General features: G+C 39.4%; 1 protein-coding gene across 10 annotated transcripts in view; it reads left to right on the top strand.

Annotated features, from left to right (window-relative positions):
- Positions 1-24,606, top strand: part of PDE1C (phosphodiesterase 1C) — a 509,522-nt gene that overhangs the window by 401,875 nt on the left and 83,041 nt on the right. For all 10 annotated transcript variants that reach the window (XM_019443747.2, XM_019443746.2, XM_019443745.2 and 7 more), the window contains exons 9-14: positions 6,073-6,173; positions 8,652-8,780; positions 10,864-10,965; positions 11,514-11,634; positions 20,915-20,996; positions 24,354-24,474. In XM_019443747.2, coding sequence (XP_019299292.1) covers positions 6,073-6,173; positions 8,652-8,780; positions 10,864-10,965; positions 11,514-11,634; positions 20,915-20,996; positions 24,354-24,474 — 656 coding nt within the window. The remainder of the gene's footprint in view (positions 1-6,072; positions 6,174-8,651; positions 8,781-10,863; positions 10,966-11,513; positions 11,635-20,914; positions 20,997-24,353; positions 24,475-24,606) is intronic.

Genomic DNA, 24,606 nt, shown 5'->3' with positions numbered 1-24,606 from the left:
ACTCCAAGTATTTATGCTAATGCAAGTTATCATTAACATGAATGTTATATTCTAGCAGCCAATGATCATGATGTGCTGCATACTGTTCTTAAATGAGCTCGTTTGCCATTGAATTTTCATTATCAATTCAGGCCATATTCAGAATCATTCTTAAATATAGAAACTACTTCCCGCCCACACTCTCTTGGAAATGCAGCTCAAAACAAATTTCTTTCATTGCAAGCTTACAAAAACAGTGGGGAGCATTCTGATGAATGGAGAGCATATTGTTACTCTAACCTTTCATTACAAACCAAGAGGGGGAAAACGCTTTAAATCATTTCAGTTTTATAAACTGTAAGACACGTAGGGAATCAAAACATCCTATTGATAAAGTGATGTCTGGGCTTCAACATCAACAGTATTACTCACTGTAATCTGTTTATATTACTCATTATTGCTTAACTTAGATTCTGAGGAGATGCTTGAATCCTTTCAGAATTATTTTGCCTACTTTTAAGAGAAAAATCCGTGAACAGAAGTAGACTGAAGAGTTGTTGATTGAATAAATATGAATTAGACTCCGAGCTCCAAAGTTTGATTTAGGTTTGATTTAAGAAAAGATTCCAAACTGCAAAGCCATCCCTTGGCCCCTTTCATTGCTTTTGTCAGGCAAGTGCCATTAATTTTCCTTTTGCTTATTTTTTTTTTAGAAGGGAGAAGCTGTATATCTTGTACTTTTGATCATATATTTTGTCATCATATAAAGGAAACACTAAGCACATATAAATGGTTAAAGAGTGCTAAATAATTTTATTAGTCTTTGTGGTCAACAGAATTTTTGCCCCCATGATTTGCCCTCTGCTGCAACACTAATGGTACCTTGGATGCCAAAACACGAATACAGTGAAGGTTCCATCAGGGTTCCATGAAGTAGGGAGATGAGCCCAGATTCTCCAGGAGGGCCCAATGTACATGTGGGTCCTTGAAAGTCAAGAGGTGGCAGAGAAAGTGTGAGGACTCCACAAGCCGTTGCTAGCTTGAAGATGGAGGGGGCCAAGTGGAAAGCACAAGAAGGAAACGAATTCTGCCAATGCCCTGAATGTACCTGGAAACAGAGTTTTCCACAGAGCTTCCAGAAAAGTGCACAACCCTGCCAACACCTTGATTTCAGCCATTTGAGATTCTCACTGGAAAATCCAGCCACACTATGCTGCTTCTGACCTACAGAAGAACTGTTGACCAATAACTGGGAGGTGTTCTTTGAGCCTTAAGTTTGTGGTAATTTAAGGTAGCAATAGAAAACTAATATAGGGGTGGAAACATTACAGAGAAACTGTCATTCCCATATCAAAGCCATAACTTGCTAATAATGTCCCCTCTAGCAGTTTTGCCCATGTCTTTTTCCTTGAGGTGTCCACTGCCCTCCACCTGCCCGCATGCCCACACATACAGCGCTTGCTTCCTGAGTCACGCACTACAGAATTCGAAGTCCACTGCTACCAGTTGTCACGGCATCCCTGTTATTGAATTAGTTGTGACACTCATATTTTATAGATAGGGAGATACTGATAGGATCTGTGGTTTGTCTCTTGTCACAGTTTGATAAATCTGGAATACAATTCATGTGGGACTTAAATTTCTTACTTTTGGGTTGTCATAAAAACTTCTGGGTTCACACTAATTAACTTGGAAAAGACAAGAAGATCTGGACCATATTAAAATATGGAGGCCAGGGGCTCCTGGGTGGCTCAGTCAGCCAAGCATCTGACTCTTGATTTTGGCTCAGGTTATGATCTCATGGTTCATTGGATCGAGCCCTGCATTGGGCTCTGCACTGACACCATGGAGCCTGCTTGGAATTCTCTCTCCCTCTCTCTCTACCCCTTCCCACTTGTGTGCTCGTACTCTCTTCTGTCTCTCAAAATAAATAAGTGAACTTAAAAAAATATGAAGCCTAATTTCCCTCAAAATAACTTCTTCCACCTTCTTTGTCTCTATTAATGATGCTATCTAATACCACCCATTATTTTGTTTTGTTTTGTTTTGTTTTGTATTTTTGTCACTTAGGCTAGTAATATTAGGACAATCTTTAATTCACTCTTATCCTTGACTACAACCTCTTCTGCCCACTTGCAGTCAGTTGACTGCTATGAGTTAGCAATGAATTCTACCTTCATACTATCTCTGCATCCTGTAAGGACTTTGCCATGCAGAAGTACTGTTCTTATTTCTCCCCCTCACTGGCGTGCTGACCGCGTTACCCTCTTGCATGTAAACTTCATTGCCTGTTGAATCTGGTTTGTGTTCCTCACTCTGGCTTCTAGTGCCAGGACTCTAAGTAGCCCAAACTAGCCACTCCTCTAAAGGGAATCATTTCCTTACTCATGATGAATCAGCTTTTGATGCTGGGACTGGCTCATTTCTTCATTCTTCTGAAAATGCCCTCTTCCATTTCTTGTTCTGTCCAATCTTCAAGGTCCATCTGTGAAGCTGTTTCTCACTCTTTTTTCTTTTCTTTTCTTTTTTTCTTTTCTTTTCCTTTCTTTTCTTTTTTTTCTCTTCTCTCTTCTCTGTTTCCTTCCCTCCCCTTCCCTTTCTCTTTTCCTTTTTTTCTCTTTTCCCTCCCTTCCTCTGTTCCTTTCTTCCTGTATCCTTCCTTCCTTCCTTTTGTGCCAGATACCATCTGTCCTTCTTAGCCTCAAGAAACAGAACTGATTTCTAAGCATCCACAGGGTATTTTGAAAAGCAAGGGTGTTAAAATGACTTTTAAAGGGTATGGTCTTATTTTTTTTGTTGTTGTTTGCTTATTTAAATCATTTGCTGGTTTTGGTTTATTAGAAGTAAGATAAGATCTTGTTAGTGTATTTGGGCAAAGGGGAGAAGTTACACTGATATTTGTAATAGAACCATAATTATGTAGTTATTTAGAAGCCTGCTGTCTGGGCTGATGCTCTGTGATTCAGATTTGTTTAGATGGTGTACTGTCTCCCAGTCATAATCTTTTTATTGATTGACTTATTGATTTATTTATTTAACAATAGGGAAAAAACCCTACACTTATATTTATTTGTTTTCCCATGAGTTTAAATCCTTGAGGGGTAAAACATCACATGGGTTTGTGTCCAGTGGCCCTACCAGGAAGGTTGCTTTGGAATTTGGCATGAATCATGCCACTGTTTCCATGAGCATGAATTACCTTTCCTCAGAAAATCTGGTTTTGTTGGGTGTGCCACCAGGGGTCACCTTTTCTTTGTACACATGGACACTCTCCTGCCTAGAGAGAATTCAGTTTCACCTCTAGTGTAAATATTTTCTGTTTTAAGAAGAGCTGTGTGCTTCCAGGGACCCTGCTTATAGCCAATAGGAATAGCCTTGGACTACAGTGTTCCAGACATACTTGTCATTTTAGAAGCTCTGTTCCAAGCAGGGCTTGACAGGCTCCAAGATAGCCTCATAATCTTATTTTTAAATGTTAACTTTGGGGGCACCTGGCTGGCTCAGTTGGTTAAGTATGCAACTCTTGGTATTGGCTCAGGTCATGATTAGGATCGAACCCCATGTTGGGCTTTGCACTGACAGCATGGAGCCTGCTTGGAATTCTCTCTCTCCCTCTCTCTCTGCTCCTATGCTGCTCACATGCTCTCTTTCTCTCTCAAAATAAATAAACAAACTTAATTAAAATAAAATGTTAACTTTGCATGAGTTTGGAGAAAGAGATACACTGGGGGATGAGATGGGTAGAGACAGTGAAGGCCATCGAGTGGGGACAGGGTGTTGGTGAAGAAAAGAAAGACATTGCCAAAATGAAAAAAATATATGTATGGAAAATAGCAAGAGCATGTGTAATATAAAATTATACCTATATAATTTTATGTAAAACTGAGTAAACACAGGAACAATGACCCAAAGGAAATGTGACAGAGATTCAGTGGGAATTCTGGAGACCTAGTATGTGGGTCTTCACATGGCTAGCTGTGGGACCTTGGGTAAGTCATCGAACCTCTCCCAGCTTCAGTTTTCTCATCTAGAAAATGGAGGCAACAACAGTACCTACCTTACGGAGTTGTGTGTATGGCATGAGTTTCTGTATGTGAAGCACCTGGAATGCTGCCTGATGTAAAGTGAGCCCCTGTAGGCACTAGGCCCGATGAAAACACCCCTCACTGCTTTCAGGGAGGGCACTGCAACTTCAGTTCACTTGCAGTTCTTAATTATCTTAAATGTTAATTTCATTTTCTTGGTTTTTCATCTTAGTCTATGTTTATGTCTTTCTGTTCCCTGTAGATCAGTTTGTATTTTTTTTAACTGTATTTATTTTGAGAGAGAAAGTACAAGAGCATAAATGGAGGAGGGTCAGGGCAGAGAGACAGGGAGGGAGAGAGAACCCCAAGAAGGCTCAACTCTGGTAGTGTGGGGCTCAAACTCATGAACCATGAGATCATGACCTGAGCCTAAATCAAGAGTCAGATGGACTCAATGGACTGAGCCACCCAGGCACTCTAGCTTGTATTTTTGAAGTGTAATCTATCAAAGATGCCAGAAAGTTTCCTGACATTTCATGCTGAATTCTGCTAGAAATCATTTGCAAAAGTGTAACATTTTTTTTTTCCCCCTGAGTATCTCTATGCTTATTCTTGTACAAACTGTAGGGTCTTTTTTCCCCCATAGGTTGTCTGTAGTTTATTTATTTTACCCTCAGTTATCCACAAAGAAGGTAATAATTCTCAAGAAGTTTTCAAGATGAATATCAAAATTAGTAGTTAATTGGGAAGAAAAAGCAGTTGAGGTGGGAATTATGAAAATGTATGTGTTAATTTTTAATCATTTTGTACTAACTTAAATCAAGTAAATATATTATGTTCACTAATCTTTAATTCTGACTCCTGGCTCTTTTCTGAATTCTGCTGATGTGGGTACTCATATTTGTCTTGCTTTAACCCTGCTCCTATCTAAAATTTCTAGTTTCATTTCTTCAAAGGGAAATGGGAACTTAAAGATACTCATGAAACAAACTCAGGGCAGAATCCCTCTAAATTTTTATAGTTGTTTCCTTCTGTCTCACACTTGCCACATAAATCATTGAATTTAGGTACGATAGGTAAGCAGTTACATTTTTGTGTTCCTATTTTATTGTTTTATATCATATTTAATTATGTAATCATAATAACAAGTGCAACTTGTCAAAACAGGGTTTGGGGTAAACCACACTGAAACTTGTGAGTATTGATTCAACTAGTAACAAAAGTGAACTGAGGGTCCCAAAGGTTGGCTAGCAGTCATGGATGTTCTGTCATGTGGGCATTGGGCAGTACGGTTTACAGAAGGGATGGGAAGCATCAGTGAATCTCAAGTTATTGAAATGGAAGTCAGTTAAGAGAGCTTCAAATATGCAGTGACTGTCAAATTCTAATATACATCAGAATTGTCCGGATTGCATGGTAAAACACAGATTGGTGGTAAAATCCAGAGTTTCTGGTTTGGGGTGATTGGGGTAGGATTTGTATTTGTAACAAGCTGACAGGTGATGCTACCTCTGATGGTCCAGGGAACACGCTCTGAGAACCTTGGATTACAGCCAGTTTTGGTGGCATGGATGGGGAGAGGTCTTCTCAAAGATCAGCACGCATAAGGTAGAAGGCCAGGTGTTACCTTTCCATCTGTCTACCTACCCACTTTCTAGTGGAGAGACATCAGGTTTTCTGTGTGTTCTCTGTGTGTTCTTGGTATTGCATTGAAATTTTTAATACATTTTTTTCTGTGTCTACCCAGAAACTTTATGTGGAATTTGGGGAAGAATACAATGAGGGCTTTTAAAGTCTTCATGTTTGTTGTTTTTTGCTTCCTGGAAAAAAAAAATAAAACTACTCGTTGGCTTTTTTTTAACCTTGCTGGGCATGCTGCTCTCAAATCACATGTCCCCCAGTCTCCTCGCAGGAAAAAAAAAATTCTGTCTGTCAGAAAACGTGTGTTTGGCAACAGCTTGCCAGCTGCAGGGCGGAAAGACAGCGATGTGGGTGTGTTGTCAGCAAGCTGAAGACTCTGTCTGAGAAAGAGACAGATTATCTGATTGCCCTGTAATCTCCCTTTCAGAACTGGCTGACGGAGCTGGAGATCTTTGCTATAATCTTCTCAGCTGCCATCCATGACTATGAGCACACCGGAACCACCAACAATTTCCACATTCAGACCCGGTGAGGATGTTAAATATTTGGAGAAGAGGCAGGAGGGGGCAGGGACCGAGATTGAGAAGTCAGAAAGGTGTTAGTCACCTTTCTTTTGCATGGTTGCTCTACCTTGCGTTTCTGAAAAAATCAACTTTTCAACAAGATATCAGCCTGGTCAACTTTGACCAAGATTTAGAATTTGAGAAGCCATCTGCTCCCAATTCTCATATTTTATTCACATCAAATATGGATATCCTTTTCTTCTCTATTCTGATGCTAGCTATTTGTTTACTTATACAGGGACTATGCATACTATTTGTACTAGGCGGTAGAACAGTTCACATAAAGGTGAAGATGCCAAGTAGACTAAATCAGCGAGCATGGGCCAGGCTTGGGGTGTTTCTGTTGACATGAACAATACCTGAGCCTTCTTGCCCTATGATCTCCGGGATTCTGGGGAGGCTCTTCTTATCCTTCTCGATTTTATCCCTGCTCTGTTGAGTGCTTGCATTGCTCCCTCACATAAGGCCTGGGGAGCTAGGTTGTCTCATGTAGACCTCCTTGCTATAGACAACCTATGTACCCACTGTAATGAACCTCTGTGGGGAGTATTAAATATGGGTCCAAGTGCTCCACTCTGAACCTCTTTACTATAACAGATATTGCTAACTTTTTTTTTTTAAACGAAGCTTCACATTTTTCCTTAATATTGCTCTCAGCACAGAATTCCAGGCAAGCAGTCCCAGTCAATTGTCTTTTCCATTTAGGATGAAACCTTATCTGTCCTGTCCTTGCCCAAGAGCTTACCTTCTCTGAAGACAATTATATGGAACTCTGACAGTAGGGTTAATAGGGCCTTGGCATGGGAATCAAAAGAAGCTAGAATTTGGGGAAAGATGGCATGGCTAAGAGGAAGAATGTAGCAGGGAGAGATGAGAATTTAAACCAACTAAATACTTGCTGTTTCACTTGAAAAAGCAGGTGCACACTCCAGATAGGATTGTGTTCATTAAATCAATTGACATGTATTTAATGAACCCAACACTTAATTATGGGGTACACAACAGAAGACAGTACTGTCTGATCTCTGTTCAGAAGGGGAATTGCAATAGATAGCAGCAGACAAAGGGACTTAAGCCATTAGCTTCATTGTCTACCTCCTGCTTCTTCACATAGAGGAGCCTCAGCTACTGGGAAGCAGCCTTTTGTGGTTCACTTGCAAGGTCTTTAAATATAGGGAATTCCTCAGAGCAGCTCTGCTTAGTGGATGTCTATGAGTGGAGCTTTGCTCTGAGGACAGAGGCTGTGGTGAATAGCACTTGCTGAAGGAAGAGAGGTGGGTGGACTGTACATGGGTCTTTGCTGGAGACCAGTGTTAAAACCAATCCCAACTCAGAGGAAATGGCTTAATTACAGCAGCTGGACATGAGCTTAATGTCACAAAATATACGTCAGTTAGAGCCTGACTTAAAAGATATAAGACCAGACCTTTCACCACGAGATTTGTATGTTTTGTGTTATCTCCATCGGAGTGGGGATATTCCAGTGGGTTCAGGTATACTTCGTTTAGAATAGAATTTAAACATTGGCTTCTTTAATAGAACTTTGTTCAAAGCATCTCAGCCCGTGTGATCCCTGCACAGAAAACTAAATCTGTGACCTGGTTCTTTGTCCTTTGATGGTATGTTAAGCCTAACACTTTAAAGGTATGCTAGATATATCCCAAAGTGTGGCCAACGACAGTCAGCAGTTATTGTGGGGAGCAGTGGCTGAATTTTCAGAAGACCTTGCCTTTATCCCAACCCTGACACTTAGGTACTATGGGGTTCTGTGAAGTCACTTTAGATCACTGAGACTCGGCTTCCTTGATGAGCAACAAATAACCTGTAATAATCTAAGATTTCATTAAACTGAAGATATTGAAATAGTAAACACACAGCTCTGTGTTTGGTGCAATGGTCTGTAAGAAAGTGACTAAAAACTGTCATATAATTCTTATCATCTTTACTCTCAATTTTACACATATGACTTTGACATGGAAAATTTTAAGATCAAGGCACTACCAGAGGAACTTGGCACACTGTACCTATCAAGTGGTATGTGTTAAGAGAATTATAATGATAATAAACAAATTCTTTCATTGAATAAAATTTTTAAAAATTAATTTATTCCAGAAGATACAAGGAAGTTTGAGTTGACCCATGTTTTATGAAATCACCTTTGCTATTAGTAGAGATAATTGAGATCTGGTTATAGAATAGTTTTCAGAGAATTCTCGGGTTGGATATCACATATTTCACATTCACATATTGACATTAAAATACCCTACATATATCTATTGATAATTTGTAGTGTTTGGTTTTAGCTTTTTAGTTAATATAAATGGCATGGGGCAAAGATAATTATTACGTTTGGAAAAAAGACGATGCATTCTAGCTTGAGAGAGTTACCTGAAAAATCTCAGCCGTTTAACATCCTAAATTATTTTCTTGGCTTTCTATTCAGGTCTGACCCTGCTATTCTGTACAACGATAGGTCCGTATTAGAAAATCACCATTTAAGTGCAGCTTACCGCCTTCTGCAAGAGGATGAGGAAATGAATATTTTGATCAATCTCTCAAAGGACGACTGGAGGTAAGGATGAGGCAGGAGAGAGATTTGGAGGCCAAGAAAGGAACCGTGAGGAGAGATGAAATATGCTGCTTTTGGAGAAATAATACCACTTGAAATGTTTATGGCACCCTTTCTTCTGCTTACCCCCCACCGCTCACCTCCCTCCCTTTGCTCTCTCTCTTCTCTTTCTCTCTCTTCCCCCCCCCCCCCCCCCCCCGGTCTGTCTTTTGCTTAACACAAATATTCAAATATATTATAGGTACTTTGGAAATACTTGCTGTTTGTTACCTTAGGAAACTTGTGTTGCCTTTATCTTCTGCCCCTGCCCCCCCCTCCCCACCCCGGGAGTAGAATTCAGTGATTCATCACTTGCATATAACACCCAGTGCTCAACACAAGTACCCTCCTTAATACCCATCACCCATTTAGCCCATCCCCCACCCACCTCCCTCCATCAACCCTCAGTTTGTTCTCTGTTGTAAAGAGTCTCTTATGGTTTGTTTCTCTCTCTTTTTCCCCCTTCCTATATGTTTCTTAAATTCCACATATGAGTGAAATCATGTGGTATTTGTCTTTTTCTGACTTATTTCACTTAGCATAATACACTCTAGCTCTATCCACGTCACTGCAAATGGCAAGACTTCATTCCTTTTGATGGCTGAGTAATATCTATATCTATCTATCTACATTGATATCAGTGCACACACACACACACACCCACACACCCCCCCACACACACACCACATCTTTATCCATTCATCAATCAGTGGACATTTGGACTCTTTCCATAGTTTGGCTATTATTGATAATGAGGCTATAAACATTGGGGTACCTGTACCCCTACAAATCTATATTTTTGTACCCTTTGGGTAAATATCTAGCAGTACAATTCAGCAAATTCAGTAAAGTCACAGGATATAAAATCAATATATAGAAATCAGTTGCATTTCTGTATATCAATAATGAAGCAGCAGAACAAAAAATCAAGGAATTGATCCCATTTACAATTGCACCAAAACTAATTAAGATATCTAGGAATAAATATTAGCTTCTTAAAATCTGAGTTTTTTATTTAAAATATGTTTTTCACCTTCTATTTGATTTGAACTTTTCTTTAAAACTTTCAAAACTTCCTAAGAAAATTATTTTGACGCTCAAAAAAAAAATCGTGGATAACTAATTCTAGTGCCTAAATGACATTATGTGTCTTTGAATGAATTTAGGCACACCTGAGTTTGAATATGGACATGGCTACTAGCTATATGACATTTAGGAAGTTACTTAACCCCTTCACACTGTTGTAAAATTTATTTTCTAGAAAATAGATAATAAAGTTTATCTCCTGCTTTGGTTAATGTTATGACAAAGGATATAACCCATTTAAAATGCTTAGCACACTTTGTGATGTATATGGCAACCCTGCAAGTCATGTAAATGTAGGTCAGGTGTTTCAAAGATTAGAGGCAAAACCATTTATTTTATTTAAAGTTTATTTATTTTGAGAGAGAGAGCAAGTGGGGAGGAGCAGAGAGAGAGAGAGAGAGAGAGAGAGAGAGAGAGAAAGAATCCCAAGCAGGCTCTGCACTGTCAGCACAGAGCTGGACACAGAGCTGGACACAGAGCTCAAACCCATGAACTGTGAGATCATGACCTGAGCCGAAATCAAAAGTCCTATGTTTAACCAACTGAGCCACCCGGGTGCCACCAGAGGCAAAACTATTTGAATCCTTACAGAGTTCTGAATCTACGGTGATGCAAATAGTACTTATATTTTAATTAAACAGTCAGCTGTTTATCGAATATTTTTGTGCTGGCCATTATGCAAAGATTCAGTGAAATAAGCCATGCTGAATGATATGTATATTCCATGTGTCATATTCCTAATAAATGATTTCCTTAATCCTTCACTTATTCCCCATTAAATAACCCTTCACTTATTCCCCATTAAAAAAAGAAAAAAAAGCCCACCTAAAAGGCTCAAGTAGATTAGAAATGTCACAACTAATTAACTGGTTTTGCCTAGAAGTGGCAGAAAGTATAAACAAATTTTTGCTTTCCATTTTTTTACTTCTATGCTTCTCTCTCCACGGGGTGTCCCCGAAAGGGAGTTTCGGACCTTGGTAATTGAGATGGTGATGGCCACGGATATGTCCTGTCACTTCCAACAAATCAAAGCAATGAAGACTGCTCTGCAGCAGCCAGAAGCGTGAGTGCCCCTGTGACCTCATGTGTTTTTATGGGTGTCCGAAGAGGTGCTTGTCCACGTTGTAGCATCTTTGAAGAACACCTTCTTCAGAGAACGTTACTGAATAGTCTCATAAAGTGGGGATGTTTGGAGGAAAGAGCATGAGAATTGTACATATCACAGATAGATTTTCATCAGGTTTGAAATAATAGGACCAGTAACAATTTGCTCCAATTAGAATTTAAAATAATTCTTCGTGGGAAACTAAATCATCAAAGATTCACTCAGCGGAGAGGCCACAAAAGGCAGTGAGTGACTCTTGGGTTCTTGTCTTTTTGAACGATGCGGTCGTTCCAGAGATACTTTTGAGTCTATATGTGAGGTGTGCAGCTCAATAAACATGGAGACTCAGCTGATGACCAGCTCAGTTGCAGGATGAAATGTTGCTTTCCCCCAGTTCAGCTGAAGTGGGGTTTGAGATGGGAGAATAGAAGAGATAAAACAAAGCAATGATTTTTAAAAACTCTGAAAGTTTGATCCTCACGTGTTTGGGTCCTTTGGGTTGACAGAATTGAAAAGCCGAAAGCATTATCCCTGATGTTGCACACAGCAGACATTAGCCATCCAGCAAAAGCATGGGAGCTCCATCATCGCTGGACAATGTCACTCCTGGAGGAGTTCTTCAGACAGGTACCTTGTTGTGCTACTCCTCAGGGCTGTCATCAGTAGATATTTCTGAATTTTCTATTTCAGCAATGCTATAATAAGACTATAGGAACTGCAGTAATTTTCTTTGGGGAGTAAGGTTTCATAGCTTTTTGTTTGTTTGTTTTTTTGTTTTGTTTGGTTTTGTTTGTTTCTTGGTCATGTGATGTCTGACTCTTACCTAAATTTTGATTCTCAGAACATTATGGTGTCTCTATCCTATACATTTCTGTTTGGAAAAAGAAAAAAGTACTTGTTTTTGGCAGTCTTTTGTCAAAATGTCAACTGGTTACTTTCCTTTTTACTCTTTATTTTAATGGGTTGACCAAATGGTAGTTGCTTTTGCATTGTCCTGTAGGATTAGCATGTTAATCTTTAACTCATAATAATTTTGCTGTTATAATTGGTTGGGTTGTTTCTTTTGAGCAGATAAGCCATGTTGTCAAATTCCAAAGTGAGGTGTGGCAATTTGTGGTCAGGAAATCACTAGATGCTGCTGCTTCAATTATATTTAAACTTACTACATCCTAAGACACAGGGTTGTGTTTTCTACAAGGGTAGCCAGAGTCTTTAGTGAGTAGGCAGTACTTTAAAATTAAATTTAAAAAGGGGCGCCTGGGTGGCTCAGTCAGTTGAGCGTCCGACTTCAGCTCAGGTCATGATCTCACAGCTTGTGAGTTCGAGCCCCGCATCGGGCTCTCTGCTGACAGCTCAGAGCCTGGAGCCTGCTTCAATTCTGTGTATCCTTCTTTCTCTGCCCCTACCCTGCTTGTGCTCATTCTTTCTCTCTCTCATAAATGAATAAATGTTAAAAAAATTTTTTTTAAATAATATTAAATTTTAAAAAAGGTACACAGAAGTAGAGAAATAGGGGAATAAGTGCATAGTACCAAAAACTGATGTCTTCTCTAGAAGAGCTGCCATTAAAACATCTGCTTTGAGATACGAGGTCCTGAGGTTGAAGGCAAGATGACATATGCAGACTGTGGGGCCTGAATTACAGCCAATTCACATCAGTACAGTTAATTCAGTTCTTGTTACTTCATGAAGGGTGGTTCATGTCATGGACTCAGACTTCTGACACTGCACAGAACATTTATGAAGGCCAGTTTCAACCTTGTCCCATGAACCGACAAGAGATAGGGTCTTTCACTGGTTACTTAATTTTTGGAAGCAAATTACTCCTATGATTACTCTTCTTCTGGGATTCTGGTTTGAATGGGAGAATTGTAGAAGGCATCTATATGTGTGTGTGTTTTCTTCTGAAACTGTACACAGTATCCAGTGATGAGGTGGGACTAGAGTTAACAGCATATTCAACGAAGTCCAGATGACTCTTCGTTGTTTTTTCTATTCCACCTGGTTCGTGGGACTAATCAAATCACTCTTCTAGTTCCTAATGGACTTATCTGAGATTTGTGTTTTAGGACATGGTAGTGGGGAGTGGATTTAGGGGAAGGTTGTACCAGATGTTTTCTTAGGGTCCTTCTGGCATTACATGGTCTACACTTCCTTCATACTGTCTAGGAGTTCACATCAGGATATGCATATACACACGCACCCCTCAGCTGTTATGTGAATACACCAGCAGGTACCCTATTCTGCATTTGGCTGTTTCCCTTTGCAAAGGCATTGGTTGGTCTCTCAGACTAGTTCTCACGGAGAACCTAGTGATATGTGAGGAACTAGAGCTGTATAGGTGTGGCCTTATATATATAAGAATGACTCTGCAAATTCATCCTTAATCAAGGGCTAATTTTGAACCATTTTTCCAGAAGCTCTTTTCCTAATATTAGTGAGAGGATTTTCTGTAAATACCCCCTCTCCATTATCATATGCTTTCTTTAATATTGCTTGTGTAATAACACCCCTAATGGCTAGGAGTATTTAATTTGTAGCCAAAGGTCGGTGATAGTAACTCATGTAAGTTTGAGGGAATGAAATGATTCCTTCTTTTAATTGTGAGTGGATATGAGAAATTACTTAAACATGTGCACATTTTCCCCATAAAAGAAACCTTGTTTGCATACACATATGTTTGAATTGAATGAAAACGTGCTAGAGGCAATGTGAAAATAACCTTATTGAATTTCTTGCCCATTGGGAATGGAATGTTAGCTCACTGGACTGGAACTACTTTTTAGTAATTATGATTCAGTAAATTATTTTTATTGACTTAATATTTTAACCCAGATGCCATAAGCCATTGTAAGTAACCCATGTAGGAGAAATGTTGCCTCAGTTCTTAACTATAGATTTTAAATCAGACAGTTCAAATGGGAAATCTCAATGGGACTGTAGAGTCTTTGAAAGTATTACATTTGGAAGTTGGGTTATAATTCAAAATAAGGGCATAGCCTCAGTACTGAAAGACCAGACCTTCCATGCTTTGCTAAAAGAGTAAGTTATATCTTAAGTATTATAACCATATTTTACAAAATCTAAGCTACTGCTTCAGGGTGCTTCTCAATGAAATATTGACTTTAAAGAAGTATAAGTTTGCCTTTTTGGTAAATACATGCTATAAAAGTCTTGAGGTTCATTTCATTTATATTGTTGTTTATTTTTATATTTTGCAAATGTTCTCTACAATTCTTTTAATATCTTCTGTGTCTGTGGTTATTTCTCTGTTATTATTATTATTATTATTTTAAATGCTTATTTATTTATTTTGGGAGAGAGAGGGAAAAAGTGTGAGTGGGAGAGGGGCAGAGATGGAGAGAGAGAATCTCAAGCAGGCTCTGCACTGATAGCGAGGCTCCATCAATGTGGGGCTCAATCCTATGAAGTATGAGATCATGACCTGAGCCAAAGTCAAGAGTTGGATGCTTAGCTGACTGAGCCACCATATTTCCCCATTTTAATTTTTTTAATTTTTAATTTTTAAAGTTTATTTTACTGAGAGAGAGAGAGAGAGAGAGAGGGAGAGAGAGGGGGAGAGAGAGAGAGAGAGTGCACATGTGTGAGTGGAGGAGGAGCAGAGAGAGAGGGAGACAGAGAATCCCAAGCATCCTCTGCATTGTCAGTGCAGAGCCCTATGTAGGGCTCGAACTCGAACTTGCAAACTGTGAGATAGTGACCTGAGCCAAAATCAAGAATGGGATCCATAACTGACTGAGCCACCTAAGTGCCCTTGCAAACTGTGAGATAGTGACCTGAGCCAAAATCAAGAATGGGATCCATAACTGACTGAGCCACCTAAGTGCCCCTATTTCCTCATTTTTAATTTTCATTTCATATATTAGTGTTTGTGCCCTTTCTTCTCTATGAAATTAGCTAATCATTTGATTATTTTGTTTCTTTTTTATTTTATAATACCTTAATTGAGGTTTTCATTTGTACTAATTCATTTCTTCTGCTTGAGTTTACTTTGTTCTTTTGTTAACTTCCTGAGATGGATGCTTAATTCACTTATTTACATTCTGCCTGTTTAACATTACTAAGACTAGGAGTTTGTCTTTTTCTTATGAATCTTACCAATTCATATATGCAGTATGTTTACAGTCACTCCTTTCTAAATATTCTGGAATTTTGGTGTAGATTTTTCTTTTACCCAAGAGTTGCTTCTGATAGAAGTGTTTGTTTATATAATTTCCAGTGGTAGGGTCTTTTGCTTTCTAGTTTTGTAATTATTTGTGGGTTATTGAAATTAAATCACAGAAATTTTTCATTGTTTGGATTTTATTGTGAATCATTTGTCACCTACTGTATAATCAGTGTTGTGAGTATTCACTGCTCTTGAAAAATATATTTATTTTCTTCTTGCAGGATATAAAATTCAAAGAATACTGTATACACCTACCTTATCAATTATGTCATATAGGTATTTTATATATCATTAAAATTTTTTTGATCTTTTGTAGGATGACAAGTGTTTCTATTTTTTTTTCTATGTAGTATGAAAGTTGATTCTATGTTACTTGGTTCTTGGATATTAATAACTATTAGACCATCATAATTTACTGTACCCCTTATCATTATAAAGCCTGCCTCTGTAGCTCATCTAATGCTTTTACCTAGAATTCAAATTTGACTCATTTTAAGAATATGACCCCTATATTTGCATAGATTTTTATGTTTCACCTTTCAGAAACACTTTGGTTTGGGTGTGCCTTTTAAACACTGTATATAGGGGCTTCTGGGTTGGCTCAGTTGGTTAAGTGTCCGACTTCGGCTCAGGTCATGATCTCGCAGTTTGTGGGTTCGACAGCTTAGAGCCGGGAGCCTGCTTCGAATTTTGTGTCTCTCTCCCTCTGCTTCTCTCCTGCTCACACTCCATCTCTCTCTCTGTCTCTCTGAAAAATAAACATTAAAAATAAATAAACACTGTACATAGTTGAAGTTTTTTTATGAGGCGATCTAAGATTCTTTTCTTTTATTATTTGAAATCAGCTATATTAACTGAATATCCATTGAAATGACAGAAATACTTGATCTTAGGTGCCATGACATTTTACATTATGCTTTCTGTTTTTATGGTTTCTTCTTAAATAGTTCACTGTATTGGCTATGCTGTCTGCTTTGTTATGTATTTACTTCTTCTGATGACTTGGAAGTTTTATATTATATTTTCAGTTTTTCCAGTGGCTAACTTGATAATAAAAAATTTTACATTCTCTATTTATTTCGATAGTATCTATTGCTTCCTTGTTATAAAAATTAGTAAACTTCTATTCCTCTCACCTCTTCCCTAGCACCTGTTTTTAGCTGGCTTTATTAACTGGTTTAATTATTGTAGTCTGTCTTTTATTATTTAAATTTAGTTATGTTTTTTTAATTATCAAGTTTAAATGATATGTTCTTTTTTTTTGTTTTGTTTTGTTTTGTTTTTAATATATGAAATTATTGTCAAATTGGTTTCCATACAACACCCAGTGCTCATCCCAAAAGGTGCCCTCCTCAATACCCATCACCCACCCTCCCCTCCCTCCCACCCCCCATCAACCCTCAGTTTGTTCTCAGTTTTTAACAGTCTCTTATGCTTTGGCTCTCTCCCACTCTAACCTCTTTTTTTTTTTTCCTTCCCCTCCCCCATGGGTTTCTGTTACGTTTCTCAGAATCCACATAAGAGTGAACACATATGGTATCTGTCTTTCTCTGTGTGGCTTATTTCACTTAGCATCACACTCTCCAGTTCCATCCACATTGTTACAAAAGGCCATATTTCATTCTTTCTCATTGCCACGTAGTATTCCATTGTGTATATAAACCACAATTTCTTTATCCATTCATCAGTTGATGGACATTTAGGCTCTTTCCATAATTTGGCTATTGTTGAGAGTGCTGCTATAAACATTGGGGTACAAGTGCCCCTGTGCATCAGTACTCCTGTATCCCTTGGGTAAATTCCTAGCAGTGCTATTGCTGGGTCATAGGGTAGGTCTATTTTTAATTTTCTGAGGAACCTCCACACTGCTTTCCAGAGCGGCTGCACCAATTTGCATTCCCACCAACAGTGCAAGAGGGTTCCAGTTTCTCCACATCCTCGCCAGCATCTATAGTCTCCTGATTTGTTCATTTTGGCCACTCTGACTGGCGCGAGGTGATATCTGAGTGTGGTTTTGATTTGTATTTCCCTGATCAGGAGCGACGTTGAACTCTTTTCATGTGCCTGTTGGCCATCCGGATGTCTTCTTTAGAGAAGTGTCTATCCAAGTTTTCTGCCCATTTCTTCACTGGGTTATTTGTTTTTCGGGTGTGGAGTTTGGTGAGCTCTTTATAGATTTTGGATACTAGCCCTTTGTCCGATATGTCATTTGCAAATATCTTTTCCCATTCCGTTGGTTGCCTTTTAGTTTTGTTGGTTGTTTCCTTTGCTGTGCAGAAGCTTTTTATCTTCATAAGGTCCCAGTAGTTCATTTTTGCTTTTAATTCCCTTGCCTTTGGGGATGTGTCGAGTAAGAGATTGCTACAGCTGAGGTCAGAGAGGTCTTTTCCTGCTTTCTCCTCTAAGGTTTTGATGGTTTCCTGCACCAACACAGCGGTGAGATACCGGGGAGAGAGCTAAATGATATATTCTTACCCCCATCTACAACAGATAAGAAAGCCAGTGTTTATTCATTACCTTCCAATACCATTCCCCATTTTTTTTCATAACATAATTAACTCCTTATTGCTAGTTGTTGGCTATCATACTTCTAAATTGTCCTGAGTTTTTAAATGAGCATTCTCTGGCATGTACGACATGCTGTTTACAAAAGATAAACCTTAAACAATACGACTTGGAAAGGTGGAAAACATATCTGGCAAAAGCATAATTTTCTAGTTTGTTTTTGTCTTGGTTCTACTCACTGCTGGTACTTTAGCTCTGGTTGATCTTCCATCGGTTGGCCAAAGTTGTTCTTCAAGTGGTTTCTTTTAGAAGAACGAATGCAACACATTTTTGTGTACTTGCCAGTTTTTCTACTGCTATTATATTTGGGCCATAGTTTGCTTGCTTTTTTTTTTTCTTGGTGGGTGGTGGGCCAGGGGTGGAATCAAGCTTTCTTTCCCTGAAGACTTCTTTAGATTTCACTCAAATATGTTCTACCTGTGCATATTGCTATGGAGGGGTTGGAGGCCCTGCTGTAATTATTTTCATGTCTAAGTGATGTATCTTTTTGCTTATGTGCCCTAAAGGATCATTTCTTTACCTTTGAAGCCCACTGACAGAACTGGGATATATTTCAATAATGATTGTTCTGTAATAGCTTTTCTCGGGACCTGGTCTGTTCTTTTCCTCTATAGATTCAGGTTACATTGATTAAATCTTTGAATGCTTTCCTTTTCCATTTATTTATTTCTCTTTTTTAGGGAAAGCAGTTATTCATATGTTGTCTCTCTTTTGTTTCTCTTCCATGTCTATCACTTTTCTTTTAAACCTTCATTAACTCTTTGATCAGGGGTATTTGTGTGGCCTGCTTTTTACACTCCTGACCTCTATGCCCCTTACTGTGTTTCCATCGAGAAAAACTCTTGTTTGTGCAGCTTCGTATGCAATCTTCCTTTATGCAATGGTCTGTTTTTCTTTTCCGTTAGTTACAAAACTATCCTTTGTACTGAGGCTTTTGCCCTTCTTAAAAAATATTGATGTCTTCAGTAAAAAGGAAAGTGTTTGAATAATTCCACATGGGCCAGTAGTTATAGAACCATATAACATTGTTTCAATCAAGTTGAATTCACCAGAAGTACACCTTTCCACATTACTTTCTGCAAATTACTTTTTTTCCAATTCATAAATGTACCTGTCATCCAAAGGGAATTCAATGACCACTATTTTAAAATAGGGTTTTAATTGTTGAGCCTGCTCAGCTCAATTAAATCCAAAAGATGTATGTGATGTATAGATGTGGGTACAGACAAGTCCATGGGATAAGAAGTTGTTTTATAGCTTGTACTTTTTCAGTAATAAAATCCAAACTAATGCTTACGTCTTAATAGTCAAGTGGTTAGTGTTTCCCACCTCTTCTTCTAAACCACCCCCATTAAAATGTACCAAAAAACCAACTTGTATCCCTGCTTCATAGGGAATAAGAGTGGGTTTTACTTGTTTAAGCTGAGATATCCCACAGAACCATCTACACCACAACAGTTTATGTCATAAATCCTCTTCCTTCTTTTTATACTGCCCAAGAAGAAATAGCTCAGGGGTAAATTATTTTTATCATGTCAAGGAATACTCAGAAGCAGAGGAGCCATTGTGTCCCATGGGGTGTCTATCCAGGAAAGGGTGCAGAAGGAACTGAGCCACTTGAGGACTGTTCCTGAGACCCTTGGATGTCCCCAGCACCTATTGTGACCCCACCATTCAGCTTCCTCAGACGCCCATTCCTTTTCCTTCCTTTCCTTTTGTGTGTATGAACCAGCATCCTTTCTCTTCGATAACATGCCTTAGAAAGAAAACGTATTTAGTTTTTGAACTTGGCCTAGTTTTTGAATGACGTTGTTACTTTTCACGTACTATTAATTTATTGGTAGTATTTATTATAATCAGAGTGTATTTGAGATAATAAATTCACTAAATGTTCCTCAAATCTTGACTTAAATATTAGAGATATCTATTAGAAAACAATAATAGTTTTTCATTTATTTACATATATTTTCTCATTATTTAATCCTCATCATAACCTGATGAGATAAGTATTATTATCCATACTTTATAGAACATAAGACTGAAATGTAGAGAAGGAAAGTCAACTTCCTGTGATCACACAGCTAGAGGGAGAAAGGCCAGATTCAAGCCCAAATCAGTAGCCATTAACCTGAGCAAATTCTAGCCTTGTAAAATGAATCAGCACACCTTCACTACTATAAGAAAGCTGTCATATTTTTCCTTTCCTCTAGGTGTGTGACTGAAGTCACACGGGTTTTAATTTTTTTTATTATTGTTTATTTGCTTTTGAGAGAAAGAGAGAGAGAGAGAGAGAGAGAGAGAGAGAGCGTGAGCAGGGGAGGGGCAGAGAGAGATAGAGACAGGGAATTCGAAGCAGGCTCCAGGCTCTGAACTATCAGCACAGAGCCCGATGCAGGGCCAGAACCCACGAGCTGTGAGATCATGACCTGAGCCAAAATTGGACGCTTAACCAACTGAGCCACCCAGGTGCCCCTGGGTCAGGTTTTAAAAAATCATCTCCCTCATTATTTAGACTCTCGATAGTACTCGCTTATTATAGTGATGGTTTTTTAGTGAGATTGAGAATATATTGGTCAGAAAATTATTATTGTCTAACTTGGTAAACACAAGCAAGTATTTACTCTGTTTCATTTTTTGGTCCACTGTTCATTATGGACTGAGCCCTGTGCTTAAGATCCCAGAGCACTTACCTCAGGTATGTGGCTTTAGGTAGCAACACTAGCAGAATAAATCCGATCAGTCTGGTTTGAATTTGTGTCTTGGCAGGGGTGGGAGGAAGAGGTTCACTGGCTCAAGAAAGGCCACACAGATTGATGAAAACTTGAGAACACACAGGAATTCTGGCTGCAGTTTTAGCTCTAGGCCACAGAACTCGTTGGCTTTTCTTTCCTCGGGCACCAATTGCCGCCCGATGAGGCTTTCTGTACAACAGCATGTGCCTTTGCAGTTGGATGGAATGATTGGACCCCAGAGGGTTTCAGCCTCTTGGTGTCTTTTATGCACAGGATCAGGCCCCAGAAGGACTTATTACATAATGTAATTGTAATAATTATACTAAAGACCAGTGGCCTTTGTGGTAGTTGAAGTTGCTAAATAAAATCTGGGCAACTCCACCTACTGATCTTAATTTACTGTGACCTCCTATTTTTCCAGGGTGACAGAGAAGCAGAGCTGGGGCTGCCTTTTTCTCCTCTGTGCGACAGAAAGTCAACGATGGTTGCTCAGTCGCAAGTGGGTACGTGTTGACAGCCCTTTGGATGGAAAGGAAAAACGGACTGGGGTTGCCTGGAAGTAAGCGCAGATGCTCCCAGTGATACTTTGGCTGGGAATCTGGCTCCATTCTGCTGTGCCATGCTTATGGCTTTGGCTGATTGGGTTGTTAGAGCCCCTCTCCCCATCCTTGTCCCTGGAATGTGGCTGGTTCGTAGGAAGATTAGACAGTGGTGCTCTCCTGTGTCTATCAGTCCCCACTAAGAGCAGAAAGAGCCTCAACTTTCCAACATGGTAAGAATCAGTGACAGGAAGCCCATTGTATTTCAACCTCTCCATTCTGCATGCAACACTGGAAGTCTCCCTGTCATTTCTCCCCAGTGATGCTTCCTTTGGCCCTGTTTCCAGGACAGTCCTATTTCCTGGATGACCTTAATTCCAGGAATGGCTCATTTTAAATGTTTCCTTCTTTTTAAAAACTTTTTAGCACATTTTTTTAAAATAAAGATAATTTTGTACTGCTAATAACCATAATATATATGAATTACAAAAATCCTTAGATATGAGGGTCCCAGTATCACACATTAATCAAATATCATCAGTGATCTCCACCTTGGAAGAGTCTGAAATTATTCAAAAAATAAATTCAACAAGGATTTACTGATTTTTTTCTACTTGTGTTTTGAATACTATTTTTCATAATTGTTTTCATACTATTGTATTGAGTTTCTATTAGGCATGGGGCACTGCTGGGCACTGTACTAGATGGCATAAAAAACAAATACAAATTATAAATGCTATCTGCTCCCAAAGACATTGAGCCAGTATTGGGTGGTAGGCAAGACTTTAGGAAAACAGTGTCTGTTTGAGTGTTACAGTGCTAAGATTGAGTTTTCTATGTGGTACATTCAGGCACCGAATAGTGTCTGTGGACCATTAGACTCAGAAAGATTTGTTGAAGGGTAATGTTTGAGTTGGGGATTAAGAAAGAAGTAGGCAGTGTAGGCAAATGGTGTAGGTGAGAGGTGTGTAACAGGCACATACATGGAAGGGCATTCCAAACAAGGGATTAGCATATACAAAGCAGGGAAATTTAAAACAGCCTAGTACGGTCAGGGAATTACAAATAATTCCATATGGTTGGAGTAGCGGGCAGAGTGTATGATGAAGTGAGGGCCATGTATGGAAAGAAAATCAGGGCGTATCCAAAGAGTTTTAAGTAAGATTTAAAAATGTATAAATGGATGCTTTAGAATGAGAGTCAGCAAACTGTAGCTGTGGACCATATATGGCCTACCACTCAGTGCTGTAAATAATTCCATTATAAGACAGCTAAGTGCGATATTTGAGTGTTGTCTATGGCTACCTTTGTACTACAGTGTGAGAGTTACGTAGCTGTCCTAGATTTGGCCCGTAGAACCTAAAATATTTACTATTTGGCCCTTTACAGAAAAAGCTTGTCAACTACTATTATAGCAAGATTTCTCTATCGGTAGCTTGGAGGGTTTTGAGTAAGACTAGAGGCGAGGAAATCAGCTGGGTGCCTTCTGCAGGCTTACAGGGAAGAGATGATGAGTGTGAGAATTGAGGAAGCACATAGACTCTCCAGGAGAAAGGTGACATATAACATATTAAGGATTCAGCTGGATGCAAACCTAAGGTAAAGGCAGCGATCCAGATTAAGTGGTTGGACCATGGTCCCATTTATGAGGGTTGGAGGGAAAGCTGATGAGTTAGTTCTGGTTTGGACATACTGAGTTTAACTTGTAAGAAAGCAAAAAGGTGAAATAGTATCATGAAACACTTAAGCTTCAGCTTAAACTAAAATTGTAAAAGTATACCTCAATTAACTGTAACACAAATTTGGCCATCAGTGTTTCCTTATCAGGATACTATGGGCATTTGGGGCAATCCTTGTTTGGTCAATTGCATTATACGGTTTTCAGCATCCTTCATTGCTGGACATTAAATGCCAAGATCACCTGCACTTCAGTCATTATGAAAACCAAATAAGCATTTGTACCAAACACTGTATTTCCTTGGATTGGTATTTCATTTCCTTCTAACTTTCACATGGCTGCGTTAAGGAATGGCGACCAATAGTTTCAGGTCATATAGTTTCTCCTAACGTGTCACAGAACACTCGGGTATTTTTGAGCCATTGACACAGTGACTCCAGCCTAACATCAACTGTCTCTCCAACATGGCCATATCTCTAAGGTACAGTTCCAGATCTGACCCCTCTCCCAGTTTCCAGCCCTGTTTCTCCCAATTCTGTTTGCCCTCTGCCATCTGGATGTGTCCCCTGCACCTAATAGTCAGCACATCTAAGTCTGAGCCCATCATTTTTTTCCCCAGTCACGTTTTGTCCCCCCGCCATCATCCCTGTGTTCTCTGCTCTGCTGTGGGAGATCTCCTTGGAGACAGCACCACTACTGCAGCACGTGGACCTGTGCCTCCATCACACATCTGCCTTACGATGAATGACACTGGGTCTCTCTTTCCTTCCCTTCCTTTGGGCTATCTCGACAGCTTCTAAAATGATTTTCTCAGCCTCAGCCCCTCCTGCTCTCTCCCTTCCCATCCCTCTTGCCAAATTAACTTTCCCAAAGAACATTTAAAAAAATCTTAACTGTGATGGTGCCCAAACACGTCAAGGAGCGTACAGTACCCATCTAAGTCTCAGCTCCTTAGCTCCACCCTCAGGAGCCTCCTGCCCTGAGCAGGTGACTACCTGCCTTCCCAAGATTCCCCTTTCCAACTCCAAAAAAGTCTTTAAGCCTCAGTCATTCCTCAGACACATCCTGCCTTTTTCCTATCCTTGTCACTTGGCTTATTCCACTCCTTCCACCTAAAGTGAAGAGCCTTAGGTCTCAGCTCAAACACACAACTCCCCTAAAGCTATTCACAGACCTCTCGTGAGAGGGAAAATATCCTTCCTTCCTTACCTTCCCAGAGGCCTTATTTGGGCTTCCCCTTGGGCCCTTTCCATATCCCCTCAGGGCCATTTTTGTGCTCAGGTCATGTCTCCTGTAAACTCCTTGAGGGTAGGCAGGTTGTGTTCTATATCTTCATCTTTTATGCAGCACCAAACACAGATCTATGACACAGTGGAGGTTGGATATGAATTTCTTAAGCACTTTATTGCACCATCTACTAAAAAGTCATGGGAAGTTACATAGGAGAGATGGAACTCACTCATGATATTCAACTCCAGGAATATGTTAAATGAATAAGACCAACCTTCTCTCTCCTGATCTGATCTGGAGCTCCTCTGCAGATGAAGTTTAAAAAAAAGAGAAGGTTCATCAGTTTCCATAGGGAAATATGGAGGGGACCAGTTTATGTGTAGTTCCTCTGAAGCGTTGCTGTCTCTCTTCAGGTTTTATTGATTTCATCGTGGAACCCACCTTTACTGTGCTCACGGACATGACCGAAAAGATCGTGAGTCCTTTAATTGATGAAACCTCCCAAACTGGCGGGACAGGACAGAGGCGTTCAAGGTCAGTGCAGAAGCTTGAAGGGTGAGGGTCAGGTCGGTCTCTCCACAAGGACAGAGTCACTCCTTTGGGAGCGATGGGGGTTTTTCATAATGAGGTTTGCCCTCCCTCTCTTGTAAGAGAGATGCCTGCCTC

This window comes from Panthera pardus, unplaced genomic scaffold (assembly GCF_024362965.1).
Source record: "Panthera pardus isolate Hobbes unplaced genomic scaffold, ASM2436296v1 HiC_scaffold_8, whole genome shotgun sequence".
Lineage (NCBI taxonomy): Eukaryota > Metazoa > Chordata > Mammalia > Carnivora > Felidae > Panthera > Panthera pardus.
Note: the sequence above shows the minus strand (reverse complement) of the source record. Positions and strands in the feature narration are given on the sequence as shown.